The sequence below is a fragment of the Athene cunicularia genome (genome assembly GCF_003259725.1).
Source record: "Athene cunicularia isolate RWA chromosome 22 unlocalized genomic scaffold, athCun1 chr22_part1, whole genome shotgun sequence".
NCBI lineage: Eukaryota > Metazoa > Chordata > Aves > Strigiformes > Strigidae > Athene > Athene cunicularia.
Window position 1 is genome coordinate 4988643 of NW_020799128.1, and position 19412 is coordinate 5008054.

Sequence of the window (19412 nt, forward strand, 5' to 3'; positions counted from 1 at the left end):
GAGGGGGGGGGCTGTAGGACTGGGGGAAGTCTTGTGGGGCTGGGGGGCCTGTGAGGGGAGAGCCTGGGCTGGGGAGACTAGAGCAGGCTTTGGGGTCGGTGGGGAGCAGTGTGGGCTGTGGGGGGCTGAGCTGGGGGTCTCAGCAGCTTGGGGATGGGCTCAGGGCTGGTTTCACAGCCTCAGTGTGGGGTGGGAGGGGGGTTTGTGGCCAGACCCCCATGGTTTGGTTTAGGGTCAGATTGTGGGGCTGGGGCTGGGATCACAGGTGAGGGATGAGGATGCTCAGCGTCGCAGCTCAGGCGCTTGGTCTTGGGGTTCGGGGGGGGGCTGCCTGAGCTTAGACCGGGAATAACAATAGACCCGGTTACGAAACTCGGCAGACTTTCCGTTTTTTAAAGCACAGCAGAGCCCAAGGTGAGCGCTCCCTTTCTCTAAACCATAATTATTCCTGACAGCGAAGCAGATATCCCCATCGACGTGGAGACGGTGACCCCCACGCCCGTGCCGCTCTATGACAACCAGAAGGCTCGCAGCGTGATGAACGAGTGCGAGCGCCACGTGATGTTTGCTCGCACGGATGCTGACGCCCCTCCGCCGCCGGACGACTGGGAGGAACACGTCAACAGGTAGCTCAGGGGTAGCAGAAAAAAAGAAATCCGGGCTCTAAACAGCCGCCTGTTGCGGGTTGGGTTTGGTTTTTTTTTTTTTGGTGTGAATGGATATGCAGTGATGTTCCTGAAGGGTGTAATGTTCGAAGAAAATGAATTCTGGTGTCTAAATTCCTCGTCTGCCTGCTGTGAAAGCTGGCAGGTTTAATGGTAGAGGCTGGCCCAGCTGTTGGGAGGTCCAACAGCTTCCCGTGGAGCCATCTCCTCTGGTCGGAGGAGGCTGGGACAGTGAGTTGTTAGATTACACGTAGATCCTCAATTCGGCCGTGTTCCAATGTCAAAAATTAAAAATGAGGCTATGCATAAATTCCACCCTATTAAAAACCTTTCCTGGAACTGGAGTGGAGCCAGTTTGCAGTCTCGAAATTACAAGGAACACTGTGGGTTTTTTTTTCTGGACAGTGTCTGAGAAATGTGGTGATAATTACCTGTTTTAGCACAGACTGTTTTGGTCTTATTATTGCTTCTGCTGTCACTCTTGGTTTTCTGATACTTGGACGTTCACCGACACACCCTAGTGACATTTAAAACTAGGTGGTTTTATTGAATCATCCTTTAGCTTAAATTCTTAGTAGCAAAACTCACTTTGTCCATAACTGTAAAGCGGATCTTGTAAATCTTGCTGCTCAGCTGTGCTGCCGACTGCCTTGGGGAACGGGCAGCAGCTTGTAGGACCTGGATGTGTGTGTAACAGCCACCTGTGTTAACTCTCTGGTTTTCTCCACAGGACGGGCTGGACGATGGCCCAGAACAAGCTATTTAATAAGATTCACAAAGCGCTGCAGTCGGACAGGCTGGCTCGCTTGGCTAACGAAGGGGTAAGGTCTTCTACTCCTTATTTCACTTTCCAGCAGAGTTGCTGCCTGTGTGTTTCTATCCATCCTTCCTAGCAAAGCCCAGTTGAGTCAAGATGAAAGTCTTGACCTTTGTGTTGTGCAGTCTTAAGAAACAGGCAGCTCGAGGCTTCTTTGAGGCGTGATTTTTGTCCTCACTGCGAGGATGTTGGTCTTTGCTCGCTGCCAGAGGACTTTGGGCTGCCCAAGCCAATACTCTCCCGTGGCGTGGGATGAGGGTGCGTGTGCCTGGCTGTGAACCTCCTGCGTCACTGACAATGTAAAAGTATCATCAGCATTTGGGTTAGAAGATAAACAATGTCTAAATTAAGGACGCACTTGTGTTAGAAGACTAACGGCGTCTAGATTAACGTCGGCTAAATCAAAAGAATTTGTGCTTGTTAGGGAAGAAACAGTTAAGGGATTCCTTAAAATAACAAAGCAGAAACTTATCTACTGGCTGCGCACGGTTAGTAGTCCTTATCGAAAGTGCTGAGAGAAACTATTTTTTCAAATGAGCGTGCACTACAGCAACACACGGATTTGCTGTTCTTTTTAGATTGTACAAGAATGTATAAGGACTTGTTTTTCTAACAAACTTCGGAGCTTGACTGTTAACCATATCGGTGTGTGTCTTGTCTCACCACCTCGTCCTGCAAAGTAAGGCCTCCTGCTACAGTGGGATGCACGTGGCATGCTTGATTTTTCCCACAACTGTCTTTCTTTCCAATTTCCTGATTTTTAGGCTTGCAATGAGCCTGTCCTGAGGAGGATAGCGGTGGACAAATGTGCCCGGAGGGTCCGCCAAGCTCTGGCTAGTGTGAACTGGGACACCAAACTGATCCAGTGGCTTCACACGACGTTAGTGGAAACCCTCAGTTTGCCAGTGCTGGCTGCTTACTTGGATGCTCTGCAAACACTTAAAGGAAAGGTGATAAAAGCAGGGGAGGACTTTGCTGCCACTTGTAATATTCTTGCTGTATAAAGCTCGTTGAAGGAAACTGCTGGAGTCTTTCTCCTTTTTCCTTGGAGTGGCCGGGATGATGTTTAAAATCCCCCTGAAAAGGCTACGTGCATTTTCTCAGTCCTTTCTCGCCTCTGGTTTCAGATCCCCACCCTGATCGACAGGATGCTGCTCTCCTCTACCACGAAGACGGGGGCAGCTGGTGCTGAGGCTTTGTCTCTGCTGCTGAAGAGGCCTTGGGACCCGGCTGTGGGTGTCCTGTCACATAACAAACCGGTGAGTGCCTTGCAGGGAGCGAGAGCCTGGTCTTGCATCGGCTTTATTCTTCCCATCCTTCTGCTGTCCTCTTCCTTCCGCCTCTCTCTTGCTTCCTGGGCTCTCTTCCTCCTGCTTTAGTGAGGGGGATTCCTTCTGTTGGACACGTTCCCCCTGTACTATCCTGAGGCAGCTTTGGCTGGGGAAAATGTGATCCATTAATGAGCTGTGCGGGATCCCTCCTGCTTCGTTGGGCAGGGAAGTTGCTTTCCCTTACACATCTCTTTGTTGACCTTTGTAGAGCAAGTTGCCTGGTTCCCCCCTCATCCTGATTGCTTCCTCTGGACCCTCCAACTCCATGTTCCCCACTTCTCGACGGCACCGATTCTGGCAGTCGCAGCTTTCCTGCTTGGGAAAGGTTTGTATGGTTGATCTTGAAAGGAGGGGAGTTCAGCCTAGCAGCTGTGCTAGGCTGCAGCTGCTGAGCTTGTTTTTATAAGCCTTCAGTGCACCAGAATATTTGGTTCTGCTGAAAGCAGAGGCTGGCATCTGCCACCTGCAGTGTTTGACACTTGAGACACAGCACAGGGGATGAAGTTGCCCAAATCCAATGTGTCTGGGGTCACTTGCTGACCAGTCATCCATCTTCAGCTGTTTAGAATGTATCGTTACTGGTTTTAAGGGTTGATGGGTGAGTCTTCTGGTAGGAAGAGGTTGGAGAAGGGAGGCTATGAGTCACCTTAGCCCTCTGCCTGGCTGCAGAGCTGCTCACATACCTCCTAATTAACGTGGTAGATACACTGGGTGTATAGGAGCGAGGTGAGTTGCAGAGGTTGTCTCTGTGGGGAATTCTGTTTCCTCTGGTTTTTAGTAGCTAGAATTGAATCCTGGGGGAAAGAGGGAGAGAGAAAGCACAAGTTCACACAGAAGCGGGGTTCCAGTCGGTGCTGATTGTTGTCCGTACCTGTTGTCCGTGGTAATCCCTTCGTTATTTCTCGCTCTGTCGTTTCAAACCGCAGGTGATCCCCATCGCCACCCACCTGTTGAACAACGGCAGCGGGGTGGGGGTGTTGCAGTGCCTCGAGCACATGATCGGGGCCGTGAGGGGCAAAGTGGCAGAGGTGAGTAAGCCACGAGCATACAGGGGAGCCTCTGCTGCTCCCTTCAAACCCATCACCTGCACCGCTCCAGTGCGTCGTCCTGTTGGCTGTCCCTCTTCTCCATTCATGTCTCCTTTTTTTTTTTTTTTTTCTTTTCTTTTTTTTCGTGTAGATTCACAACCACTTCTCTCACAAGCCCATCATCCTGATCGGGTGGAACACGGGTGCCTTGGTGGCCTGTCACGTAAGTACCCGATTTTTTTGCATCCTCTCAGAGCCCACTTGACAGCTTCAGTTCAGAGTTAGATCTGAATTGCTGTTGCATTTAAGGCTCTGCTGGGGTTCTTGTCCCTTTTCTCTTTCCAAGGCCTGGCTTTGAGACAGACAGACATCCTTTCTGGTTGGGGACGCATAAGCAATTTGAGTCATTCCATGTTTTTTTTTTTCCCCACTCTTAATCAACAAAGCAGGGTCTAAATACAGAAGGTATTTCTGTGCCCGGCGGGAGCCTGGCAAAGCTGCCTTCACCCCCTCGATGCGCTTGGCTGGTAGGATGGTGACTGTTGCTTTTCCTGCCCAGGTTTCAGTGATGGAGTATGTCACTGCGGTTGTGTGCCTTGGATTCCCACTTCTCACCGTTGATGGCCCCAGAGGGGTAAGGACCAAAGGGAGATGGAGCTGATTGAAGAACTACACTTTTATATTTTGTTATCTCTAGATTAATAGAATTGGGCTTGATTTTTTTTTTTTTTTTTTTTTTTTTTTTTTTTGGAGGAGGGCCTGTTTTTATCTGCAGGCAGGACTGCTGCATTCATAGCAGGGTTCTTGATGCAGTAGCAGGTGTGAGAAGTTCTGTGTTTGCTTGTCTCTGCTGTGACATGGTTTTGCAGCTCCTTCCTGCGGGTCTTACTTGCAAGTCACTTGTTAACTGCGTCATTGGCACCAGAGAGGACAACTCGGGTTGATTTCTATGGAGCCCAAATTGCTCCTTTATTAGCTGACCACTGGGTTGGGAATGATTACGGTTGTGCTAATGAGATGGCTAATTCTGAGGGTGGTGGAAATCTGTATCAAAGGAATTTGCTCGAGGACGGTGCTGCTCTTGAGCGGTTTTATTCAGGCCGTGGTACAGCTGTGTAACTCCTCTTGGGGGCTCGCCCCAGGAAGCTTTGCTGTTGGTGCTTTGTCAGCCTGGTTCTGGGTTTGTGCAGCAAAAGCGTGGAAGGAGGAAGATGCAGTGAAATAGGGTTCCTGAGGGGGGGGGGTATCAGTCTCAGCTGTTAATGAGTAACAGCACTAGGTACTCATTCAGTTTCTGAGTGAGATGTTTAAACAAACCACACGATTTATACTTCTTTCAGGATGCAGTTGGTATGTACTGGGGTTGCCCATAAAGCGCTGTCTGCTGCTGTGGCACGTGGCTTCCCCTTTTGGAAATCCTCATCTCATTCAGGAAGGTGCTTGGCTCCAAAGAGTCCGTGTCCTGGATCAGTCCTCCTGGGTTACAGTTCCCCTTGCTCTTGCAGGATGTTGACGACCCCCTCCTGGAGATGAAGACCCCTGTCCTCTTTGTGATCGGTCAGAATTCCCTGCAGTGCAACATCGAAGCGATGGAAGATTTCCGGGAGAAAATACGAGCTGATAACAGCATGGTGGTGGTGGGGGGAGCAGATGACAATCTCAGGTAACGGTCTGCGAGGTGGATGCTCTCTTGCCAGAAATGCTGGGCAAGATTTTGAGTGTGCTCAGTACAAAAAAAAACCCCAAACCAACCCAAATTTGGTACTGAAACTAGATGGGAACTGCATAAAAATACTCCATCGAGGTCAGCTTTGTTATTCCGACCTGGTATGTTGGATAGACGGTTGGTTTTCTGTGGTAAATCTGCATCGTTTCTCCCAGTGGTAAGAATCCAGGGTGCAGTGTGGTGTGACACCAGAGCAAATATTGGCTTTTTCATGCCACCCCTGGCTCCGGGATATGTAGCTTTTGGAGGCTGCACGCAGAGTTGGGGTAAGGGATGAGAATAGGGCCTTTTTCCTCATCACTGAAAGTTTGTCTCGGCACTTTTGAGGGATGAATCTGGTCTTTCCAGTAGACGGTGCTCTTGAGTCGAGAGCTCACCCAGTTGGCTCTTGCCTGGCTCTGACTGGGAAGGCAGCGAGCTTGCTGTCGCTTGAATCTTGCTCTCGGGTGAAGAATGATGATCTGAGGGTGGAAGTGGAAAACCAAGCGTGTTGACATCTATCTGTTTTTTTAATAGGATAAGCAAAGCCAAAAAGAAGTCAGAAGGCCTGACCCAGAGTATGGTGGACAGGTGCATCCAGGTAACCACAGAAATCTTCCTTTTACACCTCATATCTATAAAACAATCTGTGTCAAAATGTATCGGTGACCACATGTGATAACCTTACTGCTGGGACTGGCTGGATTGAAGTTAATCTGCCTCTTGAGTGGGGTTTTGAAGTGGCTGCCTCCTTTCAGGAGCAGAGACGTGAGCTTCCTGGTAGCACGCCTTAAAGAGCAGTTTTCTGAGTCTTCCAGCCTGGGGAAGCAAGCAGTACTTTCGGGAGTGTTAGAGAAACCATTGTGTTTCTCTCCCAGGAATCAGTGGAGTATGAACCTTAATGAGAAAGCCAAGGTCTGTCTCTAAGGTTTTAGAGTTTCTTTTTGTACTCAATCTAAAGAGCCTTGTTTGTCTCTCTGGGAATCTTTCATTGTGGTTTTTTTTGTTTCCAGCTATGAAGATCAGTTTTTTTTTTAGAGGCACACCACTTAGTCTAACTATTTATTTCATCCTTCCTAGGATGAAATAGCTGACTTCTTGACTGGAGTCCTCACCCGAGCAGAGAGCCACTTGGGCTCCGATCCCCGTGACCTGGATGCTGAGAAGAAGAAGAAGCCACGTGACTCGACCAGGAGGGATCTGTCCTTTGACTTGCCAGAAAGAAGCAGCAGGCCTGCCTCGCCGGCAGCCAAAGTGCCTGCCTCGCCTTCGGGCTCAGAGGTAGGGGCTCCCTCTGGGATACTTTGAGCTGGGGAAGGCTGGGGTTGTGTAAAGAGATGCTTTCGTACCATTGAAATACGTGGCGAGAGATGTTGTCAGTGTTGGAGGGAGGTGAGAGGATACGGAGGGACTGTCGGCTTGTTGTGGGCAGATGAACCTTCAGAAAAAGATCTTCTCCAGCAAAAGGATGCCAGTGTGCTGCTATGCTCAGGTTGTGACTGCCTCTTAAGGAAGTGTGGATGTAAGAGGTGTTCTTTCTCTTTGAGCAGGACTTATCCAGTGTCTCCAGCAGCCCCACCTCGAGCCCCAAGACTAAAATGGCAGCTGTGTCATCCATCCAGAAGCCCAGCCAGATGGGCACCACGCAGCTGCTGAAGAGGCAGGTGCAGAGGACAGACACTGTCCTGACACACAAACAGGCACAAGGTAATGCCCTGCAGATTTCCCACCCTTTTCCCTCTTAGCATCTGGATTTTTTGGTCTTTATTTGTCCTGATGTGTGTAGTTTTTTGTCTTGAGTCCTGTCTTGAATTCCAAGCTCCCCGTGGCAGCTTTCTTTACAGCTCGGTCCCCTGTCACTGTCATCTGAAGGCAGCAGCCTGTGGAGGTTGAACTTAGGTTGGAAATGGTGTTTTCACAGCTTGCTGCTGCTCAAGGTGGGGAGGATTTTCACTTGTTCTGGCTGACCAAATCACCATGTAGCCATACTCGTAGTTCTTTTGCAAGTGTGAGCCCCTTGACTGGTGTCTCATATCCGTGAAGGCTGCTTGGGAGAGAGACTGAAGGAACTGAAGATGATTGAGGCTATTGAATTGTGACTGAAACAGTGGGGCTTGGGTAATTACAGAGTCATCTTGCATCAAATGACAGTGGAAAACCTGCTCTGGATAACAAGCCAGCTTGAGCTGTGGGTTTTTTTTTGTCCTGTTAGATGCTGATTAAAAACCTTACGGTGCAGCTCCAGTCTGATTGTGAACACTGTGAATGTAGGTAATGGTTTTGCTGGTGATAATCCTCTTCTGGCAAATATCAGTGGCACCTGGGGAACAGTTCTCCATCCTCCTTTCTCTCCATATTTCTTTGCTCAAGACAGACCTGAACAGGCTTCTTGTTTTCTGCAACAGTGTGGCCCTTCACCTTCTCTAAAGACTTTCTCTAACTCAGGGGTAGGCTCCAGAGGGAAGTTGAAGCTTGAATCTCCGGTAATTTCTCAGACCATGGACTAAATAAATCTGTTCCTTCGTTGTTGCAGTTGAGGGGGGAAGTTCCTAGACAGCATGCAGGAGGAGGGTCTGTGGAGTGGGGTGTGTTGTGGCTGCTTTATTTTGTCAGGAGCGCTGCTGCAGCGTGGCTTCTGGCCTGCCTTTTGTGGCCGTAGCTGCTCAGGGATGTGCTGGCTGACGTCTCCCAGCTGCTCTCAGCTTCTCAGTGCAACTGCTTGGTCAAGCTAGCTGTGCCTCTTGCAGCCAAGCCTGCTCCTGGTCCCTGGATCTTTTTCCAATGGCTGTGGGGCTGGAGAGGGCTCGTGCTGTCGGGACGTGCTCTCTGTGAAAGCTGGGACAATGGCCCTTCTAGCGTTGGTTGTGCCACGCTGCCGTCTGGAGAGGAGCTCATTGTGTCTCCGTTGTGCCCCGTGGCTGGATGAGTCGTGTCTGGAGCTCCCTGCTCGCTCTGAGTCTCTGTCTGTGGGTCGCAGTCGTGTCCCTGGAGTTCCCTGTCCCCCTCCAGAGCCGGGCTGCGATACTGTAATTCTCTCTGATTCATTTCAGCTCAGTTCGCTGCTTTTCTGAAACAAAACATGCTGGTGAGGAAAGCTCTTCCTCCTGGCACCTCTTCATGTCTCTTTGGTGAGTATCTCCTCACTTCTCGCTGTCTCTCTTTCTGTCTCCCTCATTCTCTCTGTCTCTGCTACCTTCTTTCATCGTCTTCCTCTTCCCTTGCATTGGTTTGGGGATGTGGCCCCATGTGTCCCCTTGTCCCGCTGCTTTCTGCTTTCTCATCGCTGTATTTGGAGCTAAAGCAAATGGCCACTTGCTAGCTGAGAGCATTAACCGTCCCTGAGCTCTTCCCCTTTCCCTGCTCTGGTGGAGTAAATGCTGCTCTTCGAGCCGTCTGGTCTGGCAACCCGTTTGCTCTGAGGGACTGAGACTTTGAGTGATGTGGTGACTTTTTGTGATCGTGAATTTAACCCTTCCCTGGGCTGGGGCTGAGGAGGGGACGCAGACGCCAGCCTGAGCGTGTCGGTAGAACGTCCCGAACACGTGGAGCAGTGAAGGTGCTGTCAGTGGGAGCAGGAACAAGGGGCTGCCAAGCGACTCGGAAGGGGCAGATGTAGATGTGTGAACAGCATTTCTTGGCCAGATAGAGTTAGAGAAGAGCAGAGATGTCGGGTTGAGAGGGATGGCTTTGGGAAGACGGTGATGTGGTGGGAGAAGGATGCTGCCTGGACTGGGAGACATGCGGAGGTGTCTTTAGTCCTGTGGTCTCTTGCGTTGGACGCTGGAGCACGCGGAGAGGTGGACCTGTGCGTGTGGTGATCCAGAGGTTCGGGATCATGGGGTGAGATCCCTGGTGTATCTAGAGACACATTTTGCCGTCTGGAAGGGCAGTGACTGTGTGCATCGGGGATGAGAGGTTGAAATCCAAGGCTTTGGGCGGTTGCGGTGTTGTCACGTGAGCTGTCGGTGTCAGTTCTCTGTTGGGGTGACCCCAGCGTGCTGTGAGAGCGCTGATGTGGGTGACAACCGCCTCTCTGCAACACCCCGAAGGCCTTCTAACTCCACGAGGCAAGCGCTGGGTGCAGAGAAGCTGGTGGTATTTCGGCAAGCTGAGACTCCAGAGGTACAGGCTCCCTGCTTGCCCCAAACACACAGGAGATGCAGTCCAGACAGCACGTATACAACCGTGGTAACAAACTCCTGAGGGAAGTATTGGCCCAAGAAGGTTGTTTTAAAGATTTCTTTCCCTCTTGAGCCTTGTTTTGTGCTCTCCCCGTGCGATGAGGTTAGTCTGGGATCACACGTGGTGCCCTACACTTAATCCAGAGTCCTCCCACCCAAGCATCTGCTGGGAAGAGAAACCACAGTGGATGTTACTGCGCTGGTGGGAGACGTGGAGAGGCTGGTACCAGCCTGGGCTGCTTTTCAGTAGGATTAAAAGCTGATTTAAGATCTCTAGGCTGTGGGTGTGTGTGTGTGTGTGTGTGTGTGTGTGTGTGTGTGTTTGGGAGCGTTCGCTGTTGTTTTGGGGTCGGGGTGCTCCTCCCACGTGCACAGCCAGCCCTTCGTGCGAAGCAGGCTCAGCTCTCGTGCAGAGGGACGTTGGCTCACTGATGCTTCGAGGGGCACCTAACGCCTCTGCCTGTGTGCATGTGCCATGTCACTGTCCTGCTTGGCTGGTGGCACTTTCTGGGGGCGTGGGGCGGGGAGGGCTGTGGTGCCTGCAGTCTGTGCACGCCTCACGAGGTCTCTCTGGATGGTGATTTGCACCACGCATGTTTGTGGCAGGGGTGGGAGGCACGGGAGTGTTGCACGAGTGTCACGACTTGACACGCTGGAGCCACGAGGCCGGCTGTTGGTAGCAGCACGGCGAACTTGGTGCTTGGCTCGGGGAGCAGAGCCGCCCCGAAGCGCTTGGAGTCACCTGATATCTTGAGATTTGGCTGCAGTCGTGGTCTACACCCTCAGTTTTGAGGTGTGCAGGCGCTGTGATACGCAGGGAGCGTATACATACATATATATGTACACACACACACTCACATATGTGTATCTCAATTTTATAGAATATATTCATACCTAGATATATATAAAAATTAAAATAAGTGTATATTTTGGCCTTTAGGCTGCTGAACACATGGCTTAGATGCCCAGGATCATCTGTAGAGAGGGAGTTAGCTGCGGTCCGCAGAAGCTCTTGCTGGAGAGGACTCTCTGTAGCTTTGAGCGAAGGCTTTTCCCCTCGCTGCAGCTCACAGCAGCCCTCGGGCGTAGCGGCAGCTGCATTTCTGAGCGCTGCCAGGCTGCAGACGCCCCAACGGGAGGCAGATCCGTGCCCTCTGCCCTCGGTTTGACCTGCTCCACCAGCGTTTCAGGCTGGGGCCGGCCGATCGTCCGCCGGCCGTGGGAGACGCGCGGAGAGCGTCTGGTGACTTTGGGCCGCCTGGAGGCACTTTGTCGTGGGGCCTCTGCTTTTTTGGGTAGCCCTGGCCCCAGCGAGCTTGTACTCTAGGCAAGATGAAACGGACGTGACTGGTCGAGGCCATGGCAGCAAAACAGGCTGCTGGTGCAGAAGAGGAATCTCGGCTCCTGGTTTTTCTCCCTTGACACCGAGCAGCATAGGGTGTGTGGGGGCTTGGCTTTGCTGCAGCACCTTTTATGCTCCCGTCTGCTTCGCTTTAACGCCTCTAAGAAACCTGCACGCTTCCATCCGGTGCCTGGAGGGCCAGTTAGGAGTGCTGGAAGGGATGTGCCCAGCGACAGGCATGCCAGTACCTTTGCTGGTGTGTTGGAGGACCGGGCAGGCTGAGCTCTGATCCCAGCATTAGCAGCGTGCCTGCGCCAGCTCCACGAGTCTCTGCACCCTCGTCCCCTGGAAATTAGGGATATTGGAGGGGTCTTGCTGCCAGGATTGATTATGCCACGCTTTGAAATGGAAAGGGTTTAGGTGGAGATGTGTTACTACTGTAGGCATCCATTTTTCTCTGTTGCAGAGGCGAGAGGAACTTTATATGCTGTCCTGCCTTAGCCTGTGAGTAGCTTAAGCAAAGTCCTGGCCCTAAGACAAAAGCTTAGGGCACGTGGAAGTCAGCATAGGTGGTGAAAAGGAGAAGCGTGGGTTCCTGGTGCATGGGAGATGGGCAAGGCTGGCATGAAGGGAGCTGTGGAAGTGTGCATGGGCATGTGTCCCTTCTCCGCACCTTGGTGCGTGCAGTGGAGCAGCGCTGACCTCGAGGGATCAGCCGTCACTTTTCAAAAAGCTACTTCTGTGTCCCCTAGTTCCAGTCTCCTCAGAGCACTCGGAAGGGGCTGAGAAAGATGATGTGCGTATGCAGCTGAAGAGGCATCAGACCCCCAGCCCGACCCAGTGCACCAAATCCTCCAAACGAGCCAAAATCAAGGTGACCATTGTCTCCCACGGAGATGCTGGCGTGGGGAACGGCGCACCCCTCACCACCCAGGCAGAAAGTGAGTTGCCATTGCATAGCTGCTTCTTAACCAGAAAATGGGCTCGTGGCTGTGCCCAGACCTGCTCCTCTGGGCCACAGTGTGGGGAGGGGAGGGGAGCTGTGATTTGGTTTTTGGTTTTTTTTTGGAGGAGTTAGCCGCAGAAAACAGACAGAGGCTCAAGGTGTGAGTGACTTGGGGATAGCTGGGGAAGCGTGGGGGCTGACAGCACGTAGGAACTTGGCAGGAGCCTCTGTTTTCCACAGCAGTTGGGATTGCACGCTCCAGCAAAACGCTCAACCGCAGCCTTGTGAGCTGTGAGGTGAATTTTTACACCTTCAAGGCCTCAAGCTGCTGCTGGAAGCAGGACGCTGGTCCTGGCAGACCTCTTGCTCCAAGTAGATTCACGTGTATCTCCGGTTCTGCTGCCCACTCCTCCGACTCCTGGGCGAAGCTCTTGCCTGGAACGTGCTCCCGCTTGAGGGATGATGGCAGTGTCCTCCCTCTGGAAGACCTTCATGCTTTCAAACTTCACAATTCAGCCGAGTGCCTCGCTCTGCTGATCCCTTCTGGGCCTGAAGTCTGGCACAACACACGCTTGATACATTTATAAAAAATTCCAGCTCCTCTCCCGTCTCTGCGGCTGGGAAAAACCCACCGCGACACGCGTCCACGAAGAGGTGATGTGCTCGGTCTTCTTCCCCTTGAGCCTTTGCAAGAGAGGCCAAAAGCTTTGGCTGCTGTCACCCTCGTACCTGAAGGCTGTTGCTTTGTTGCTGGCACGTCGCATCAGTGCGGAGCCCCAGATTCGTAAAGCAGATGCATTAGGTGGATGCAGTGCAGGACTGAAAGGTCAGCATCTTCCTTCTGATAGGAAATCGGAGGTTTTCAAAGCTGAGAAATAATTCTGCTCCTTTGGAAGCATCTCTCAGTACATTCACCAGTTTGTTTTGAACTGTGAAAATGAACTAATAAATATCCATCTTTTTTTAAGGTTCAGTCTATCTTCTGGCAGCTCTAAAAGTCTCCGGTTTCTGGAATCTTTTTTTTTTTTTTAATTTTCCAAACTTTACTTCTTTTCACAGAAAGGAAATGAATTGCAGAAGTAAACACGAACCAAAACAAGAATTCCCTCTTACCGGGTGTGAGCAGGAGGAATGCGCAAGAGAAAGCAGTTGTATCCCAAAACGCCGCAATAAACAAATATTGTGACTCGTGGCATCCCTGTGTATTTTGTAAAGTCTCTCTACAGAATGCTTACAAAATCGATTGCTAGTGACCAGCCAGAGCCGAGCTAATCGGTTGAGGAGGTAGACCTGTGCCGTGATGGACTAGGAGAAGGGGATTAGCGGAGATGTTTAGGAGACAGATTGCTGTTTGGTGGTGAGGGCCTGAGATTTCACTGCTTACAGATTTTGAAGCCGATTCCTTCCCCCTCGTGTGTCGTAACGCTTCCACAACGGCAGTTTTCTGGTTTTTATTCGTGACTCTTTCTCTGTTTGATACTCCCCATCTCCTGTAGCGTGTGGTTATGGCTGCAGCGGAGCTTTCCTTCAGAAGATGCCTTGTGAGCAGGATGAGCCCGCGGCCTGCAGTGCCCGTGGGTAGCTGTGTGAGAGAGGGGGAATCCCTAAAGTCTCCTGGAGGAGAGAGAATGAGTTTTCTCCTTTCTTTTTTTTTTTTTCTTTTTTCTTGCAGTTGTCGCTGGAAAGCCGGTCCCCATGGCTGTCGGCCAGTCTGTGTCGGGCGCAAAGGAGCTGTCAGGGCTGCTCACCACCTCCAAGTGAGTGCAGTTTTGGTTTTTATAAGCTGTGGGTCTTTTTGACAGGCGGCTGATGGGAAGCACCGTGACGGGGCGCATGTGGAGCTTTCTGGGATCTAGCTTATGACTGGAATTAGCGCAGGAGACTCTCGGGCTCCTGAAAACTGTTTGTCAGCTGGCAGTTGAGTCTGAGAATGGCAGAAATGGGCAGAGGTAGAAGGTATTGTGGCTGTTGGGCTGTATCTCTGTGTGGTTTCCCAAATCTGTTTGCTTATCTCTGCCTTTTGAGTGATGTTTTTGCCAGAAATTCAATGTTGTCTTTAATCCTTCATTCCCTCTTCAAGCATTTTTTTTTTCCAAAGCTAGGGGAAAGAAGCCTCGATATCTGCTCATGAAGATCATTAACTGACCCTAAGTAGGGATTTCTGTTGGGGAATTAATCCGATGTTGACACCTCATATCACTGATTTCCCCTTCAATTCAAAACAAGCTTTGGGGAACTGAGCTCTGATCTGGCAGGGGAGCAGAAGAAGAGCTGTTTTCAAGTAGCAAGTAGGTTTTAAAGGGGAAATGTGTCGCTGCAAGGTAGATTGCTTTTGTGTAGTAGAGACACAGCCCTTGCGGCACCTAGGTAGGCACGCACACTGTAACAAGCTCCTTTCCAGTTTGGAAATACACAGATTTTGCCCTAGGTGCTCCTTGTTCTAGCTGCCAATGGACGCAAGGAAACTTCGCTTTGGGTTTTTGTTGTTCAGCTCCTTACTTTGCCCTATCAGGAGTCCTGCCATCTTGCTTTGCCCCATGTAGTTTATTGCTAAGCGGAGTCTTTCTCTTCTGCTCCCTCCGTAGGCTGAGTTCAGCGGCAGAAGCCTCCTGCACGAGTCCTGCCCCCCCCGCCGGGCTCCCCAGCAGCACAGCGCCCAGCGCGTTCCATGCCCTGCAGAGCCGGCTGGTGGCCAGCAGCACCCACTGCCTGCAGGCCCAGCCAGCCAGTACCCTCCAAGGTACCTACCTCTCTCCATCTCTCTTGTGAATGTAAAAGGTAAACCAGGTTCAAAATCCTTCGGTGGATCCTCTTTCTTGCACTCCGTTTGCTTTGGGTTTGGCCGAGGCAGCGTTTGTGGTGCTTTGCTATTGCAAAGCCTGCGGAGATCCAGCGGGATGGGTGCAGCGGATGACCTGTTGTGTCATTTGTGTGTAACGATGTCTTGAGGCACCAAACCCGACCTTCTCTTGCCTCCCCGGGTGTGTAGCTGCAGCAGTGAGAGGTGTTGTGCTGCAGCCTGCTGACCTCGAGGCAGGCTGCTGGGGAAAGAACAGTTTTACAGACCCCTGCTGTATGACAGACCTGGAATTTCATGGTGATGAATCCTCAAAGCCTTATATTTTTTTAGGAGCAGCATCTGCCAGCAGCCTGCTGCAAGGGCTGAGCTTCAGCCTGCAGGACATCGGGACCAAGTCATCAGCCCTTCCAGCCAGCGTGGCTGCTGCTGGGTCGCCCGTGCAGGTACGGAGCCCGCAGGCATCAGCAATCCTCTCTGGAGGGAAGCTCTGTGAAGGACAAAGTGGTAGGAGTCAGAGAGAACTTAGGCCATGTTTGCTCCAGAACCAGAAGATGTGAGGCATGGTAGGTGTGAGCTGCAGCTGAAGTGATGTGCCCAAGCCTTGGTGGTGTGCAGGGGCCAAGGCTTGCTGTAAGTTGTATGAGGCCTAGGAAATGGGGCTGTGTGGCCACCTAGAAAATACTGAGGAGTTGGAGAATGGACAGGGCTAGGGGGGAATCGGTGATCTTTCTCCTCCTTCTTCTGGGAGAACACCAGCCTGTGACCTCTCAGGCGATGTTCCCCATCCCTGCGATTTGAGGTGACCTCTGAACAAGGTTAGAAGCAGAGCCGCAGTTCCTCCTGGTTGTGCTTTCAAGTTGAAATGAGTCTGTGCAGACTGGAAGGGACAAGTTCACTTGCGTTTAGACCTGCTTGTGGCCGTCAGAACAAAGTGTGGAAACTCTGACCTCTAAAGACCTCTAGCTTCTGTGTGGAGGGAGAGGCTGTGTCGTCCCAGCATCCCCCTTCCTTCCAGGTACTCAGTGCTTCTGCTTCTCCTTCCAGACCTCAACTGTGAAGACGCCGGCGCCTCTCCAGAACCTGAGTGCCATCACCACGGGCACCGGCACGATCGTCCGCACCATCCCGGTTGCCACCTCCTTGTCTCTGGGAGCCTCAGCGAGTGGGAAGCCCACGGCCATTCACCAGCTGCTGACAAACGGGGGACTGGCAAAGCTGGCCAGCAGCCTCCCTGGCTTGGCTCAGATCTCCAACCAGGCCGCAGGTGAGGGCAAAGGGGGACAGGCACGCGACGCAGGCGCCTGGAGCACCCCCACCGCCCCGAGACCACCTTTTCCAAAGCTTTGAGCCGTAGCCACGACAGCTGTGGGCACTAGCAATTTCTGAGCGGCTCCCTCAGAATAGGAAGAGGCTTCTGATGCACCCCCCTGGTTGGGGGAAGGCGGCCCCCCTAATCCTCAGGTCTCAGGGATGTCTCGCTCGTGTGTTTCCTAGGCTTGAAGGCCCCGACGACCATAACTGTGACGCTGCGTGGGCAGCCCAGCCGCGTGACCACGCTTAGCCAGGCTGCCATGGGGACTGTCCAGCCCCAGCTCGAGGAACAGCCGATGCAGACGCAGGCACCTCAGGTAATTTTTGGCATTTTCTCTGTAGGGAAAGTGTCCGCTGCTGCTCTTCTGAGCTTTTTCTGACCATCGTAGTCAAGGGCAGCTAGAGCTGTCCTGGAAAGCGTGTTCTTGGTCACACCTCTTGGGTGTGATGAGCTTTGTTGCTTTGCTGAGGCTGCACAAAAAGGGGCCTCCCAAGGTGTGGTGGTTAAGAAAATTCAGGTCATCTTCGTGTTTGTTAGTGGCAGGGCTGGTTGTCTGGATACCACGGTGGTACCGCACCGAGGGAATCTCCAGCTAGACCTCGAAAGCTGACATCAGCATGGGAATTGTTACTGAAGCTCGAAGTTTTCTTGGCAGCGACAGCATTTGGTGGGAGGAGGAAAGCTGCTTGTAGAGTGTCTATCCCCTGCCTATTCAGGCAGGAGAGTGGGTTGGCCGTGCTGTCTGGAGCCGTATTCCTCTTGAAACTGCTGCTTCTATTAGATGCCGTGATGTGAGGCTGGGCCCTGTGATCTTTGGGACACTGTTTCCTTCTGCAGGTCCCCAGCTCTGGCTCTTTCTTGTTGCCATGCTGTTGAAACCCATTTCTGAAGGGCTAAGTGTGTGCTCCAAGGCTGTATCTGTCCCATACAGATCTCCTTTTGGAAGTGGATCACTGACAGCAGGAAAAACTCTTGCTATTTGGATTCTCACTGAGTGCCAGGTTCTATCTCAAGGATCCTGGCTGCCTTCCTGTTTCCTAGGTTAAGCCTTGGTGCGGTTGAATTGAAAGCACAAGGTGCCAAGTTGGAGAGTTTTAGGGTTTTTTTTCATCGTGAATATAGTGGTCTTGGGTACTGTAACATGAACCCCTCAACCCTAAATCCTGGAGTGAATTTACTGCAGGTGTATCCTTGGGCTCTGTCCTAACCTACTGTCAATTTTAAGCTGGATCCATAAATGTGAGGGTGGAAGGGTTGGCTCTGACTCCCTGCACAGGATGGCTGGGATGTGCCATCAGCAAGGCTGACTAGAGCTTCGATGGCTTCCCTGTGGTCCCCTCTCTGGTGCTCTGTGGCACTCGGGTCTCTCGTAGATGCTTTTCCTGGACACAGGGATGGAGAAGACAAGCAGCCCGGGCCTGGGAGCTGCCTCGCGGGGCTGAAGGAGGCGTTGCAGGAGGAAGGCTGCCGCTTGCCTGAGCGAATACTGAGGGATGGAACTGACTGTAGTGATTGGAGACAGGCATTTGCAGGGTGAAAGTAGTTCAAAAAACAAGTCAACGAGCTCCCAGAATGATAAATGCTGCAGTTTGGGCAGTCAGATGGGTGTGGAGTGTCCAGTGGTGGATCAAGCTCCAGTTCCCAAAACCAGAATTAAAAAGCTGCTGCTGAAGGCTGAGGATGCTGAGATTGCTCCAGATTGGCAGGGCTGCTTCTTTTTGCTTGGGTTTTGTTTTGGTGTTTTTTTCTTTTGGGGCCGGAGGGAGTTTGTTTTGTTTTCTCTTGCATGTGATGTTTCTCCTTTTGCTAGCACTAATGCAGGTCCTGGGGAAGCTGGTGTAGGAGAGGCAGAGCAGTCGTAGATGAAGCTGTGTAGTTTGATCCCTGCTGCTGGGGTGATCCAAGTTGTGGGCAGCACTGTGGAGGCGGGGAGAGTGCTCCTACTCCTTCCTGCTGTCTGCAGAGGCTTGAGGTTGCTTGAAGCCCTGAGATACATTTAGGGAGGCGTTATCCTAAGGGTGATGCCTTTGGGTGGAAGTTGGGTAAATAGTAGCAGCCATAAATCCTTAATTTGTCCTGTGTTGCTTCAGAGCAGTTTCCATACGGAGTCCTGGTCTGCTGGGGTTAAAGCTCAGATTCAGGAGCATCCATGTCTTTCCTCCCTTGACTTTTCTGTGTTTCTTTCAGTCAGTCACTAGCACGGCAGAGCCTGCGAGTGTTGGCAGAGCTGAGCTTAGAGTAGAGCTCGGAAACACAGAGCTAGTGACACTCAGTGCAGATCCCAACTAAGCAGCGGGTGAGTCGCTTTCACAGGTCTGAAACTCTTCATCCGTGCTGGAGGCAGTTTTTGTGCTCTTCAAAGGCCCTTAGATAAACCATCAGAACTGGCGTGCTTTCCTTTACGTCCTTTTGAGAGACCCTAAATATCCAGCAGAACAGTAACTCCGTGGCGTAGCGAAGCTCGGTACAGCTCAGTTCCAGGAGTAACGGGTTTGTGTTCGGGTTAATGTTTTAAGGTGGTGGCACTTGGAACTGGATATTGGATCCTACGCTGTGACTTGTACCTACAGTGCTGAGCCTGTGTGTTCAAGGTAGGGCTTAATTGTGTGGCTGGCTGCGAGAGCTGCTTCAAAAGCAAACTGAAAGCTGGCTTTTACAGGAAATGGAATGAGCTGTGTGTTTTTGTAACTAATTATAGCCCTTGACATCAGCTCATGTGTACCTTTAGCACACAGGATTACGTAATCGAGCAAGGCTTCCTGTAAAAGAGCAAATTTACAAAAGGCTTTGGGGAATAACGCTGAGGGCTTAAACTCTTGTGTTTTCAGCAGTTGTCGGTTGGGTTCCCTTTGAAATTCCAGCTGACGGCTCCACTGTGCCTGGGCAGGAAGCGTGAAGCCCACGCATCAGCTGCGCCCTGTGATTTTTTTTATTTTTTTTTTTTTTTTTTAAACTCTGGGGGCTGGGGTGATGCCTGTATCTAGCAGTTGAGATGCAGTTTGAGTGGGTAACTCTTTTCCTTCCACCGTGGGCATTACACGGGAGGCAGAAGACTGAGGAATCCCCTTGGGGAGCTTGGTGCAAATCCTTTCTGGGAGTAGCGGAGTAAGAAGCAGCAAGAGTGTTTGGGTGGCTTTAAACTGAAAATACGATCAAGCTTCACCTTCTCTTTCCAAGAAACTGCTCCATGGTGGTTTGAATCTTGCTTTTTATATAGGTTCCCCCTGCAGCGTGGTTATATCCTGATAGTAGCTCCATAGAGCGTGGAGCGATGCTGGTGTTTTC

General features: G+C 51.5%; 1 protein-coding gene across 6 annotated transcripts in view; it reads left to right on the top strand.

Moving 5' to 3' along the window:
- The first annotated feature begins 234 nt into the window (after positions 1-234).
- Positions 235-19412, top strand: part of KANSL3 (KAT8 regulatory NSL complex subunit 3) — a 23563-nt gene continuing 4385 nt past the window's right edge. Inside the window, exons 1-20 of one of the 6 annotated variants that reach the window (XM_026863099.1) lie at positions 235-626; positions 1396-1486; positions 2247-2432; positions 2610-2741; positions 3022-3138; positions 3740-3841; positions 3993-4064; positions 4401-4475; positions 5347-5504; positions 6084-6147; positions 6627-6827; positions 7097-7253; positions 8597-8674; positions 11822-12010; positions 13688-13772; positions 14601-14755; positions 15146-15258; positions 15860-16079; positions 16310-16443; positions 18315-19367. In XM_026863099.1, coding sequence (XP_026718900.1) covers positions 538-626; positions 1396-1486; positions 2247-2432; positions 2610-2741; positions 3022-3138; positions 3740-3841; positions 3993-4064; positions 4401-4475; positions 5347-5504; positions 6084-6147; positions 6627-6827; positions 7097-7253; positions 8597-8674; positions 11822-12010; positions 13688-13772; positions 14601-14755; positions 15146-15258; positions 15860-16079; positions 16310-16443; positions 18315-18416 — 2520 coding nt within the window. In that variant the 5' untranslated portion in view covers positions 235-537 and the 3' untranslated portion in view covers positions 18417-19367. Of the gene's footprint in view, positions 627-1395; positions 1487-2246; positions 2433-2609; positions 2742-3021; positions 3139-3739; positions 3842-3992; positions 4065-4400; positions 4476-5346; positions 5505-6083; positions 6148-6626; positions 6828-7096; positions 7254-8596; positions 8675-11821; positions 12011-13687; positions 13773-14600; positions 14756-15145; positions 15259-15859; positions 16080-16309; positions 16483-18314; positions 19368-19412 lie in introns of those variants that run through there. The other 5 variants (XM_026863103.1, XM_026863101.1, XM_026863102.1 and 2 more) reach the window with 5 other exon arrangements.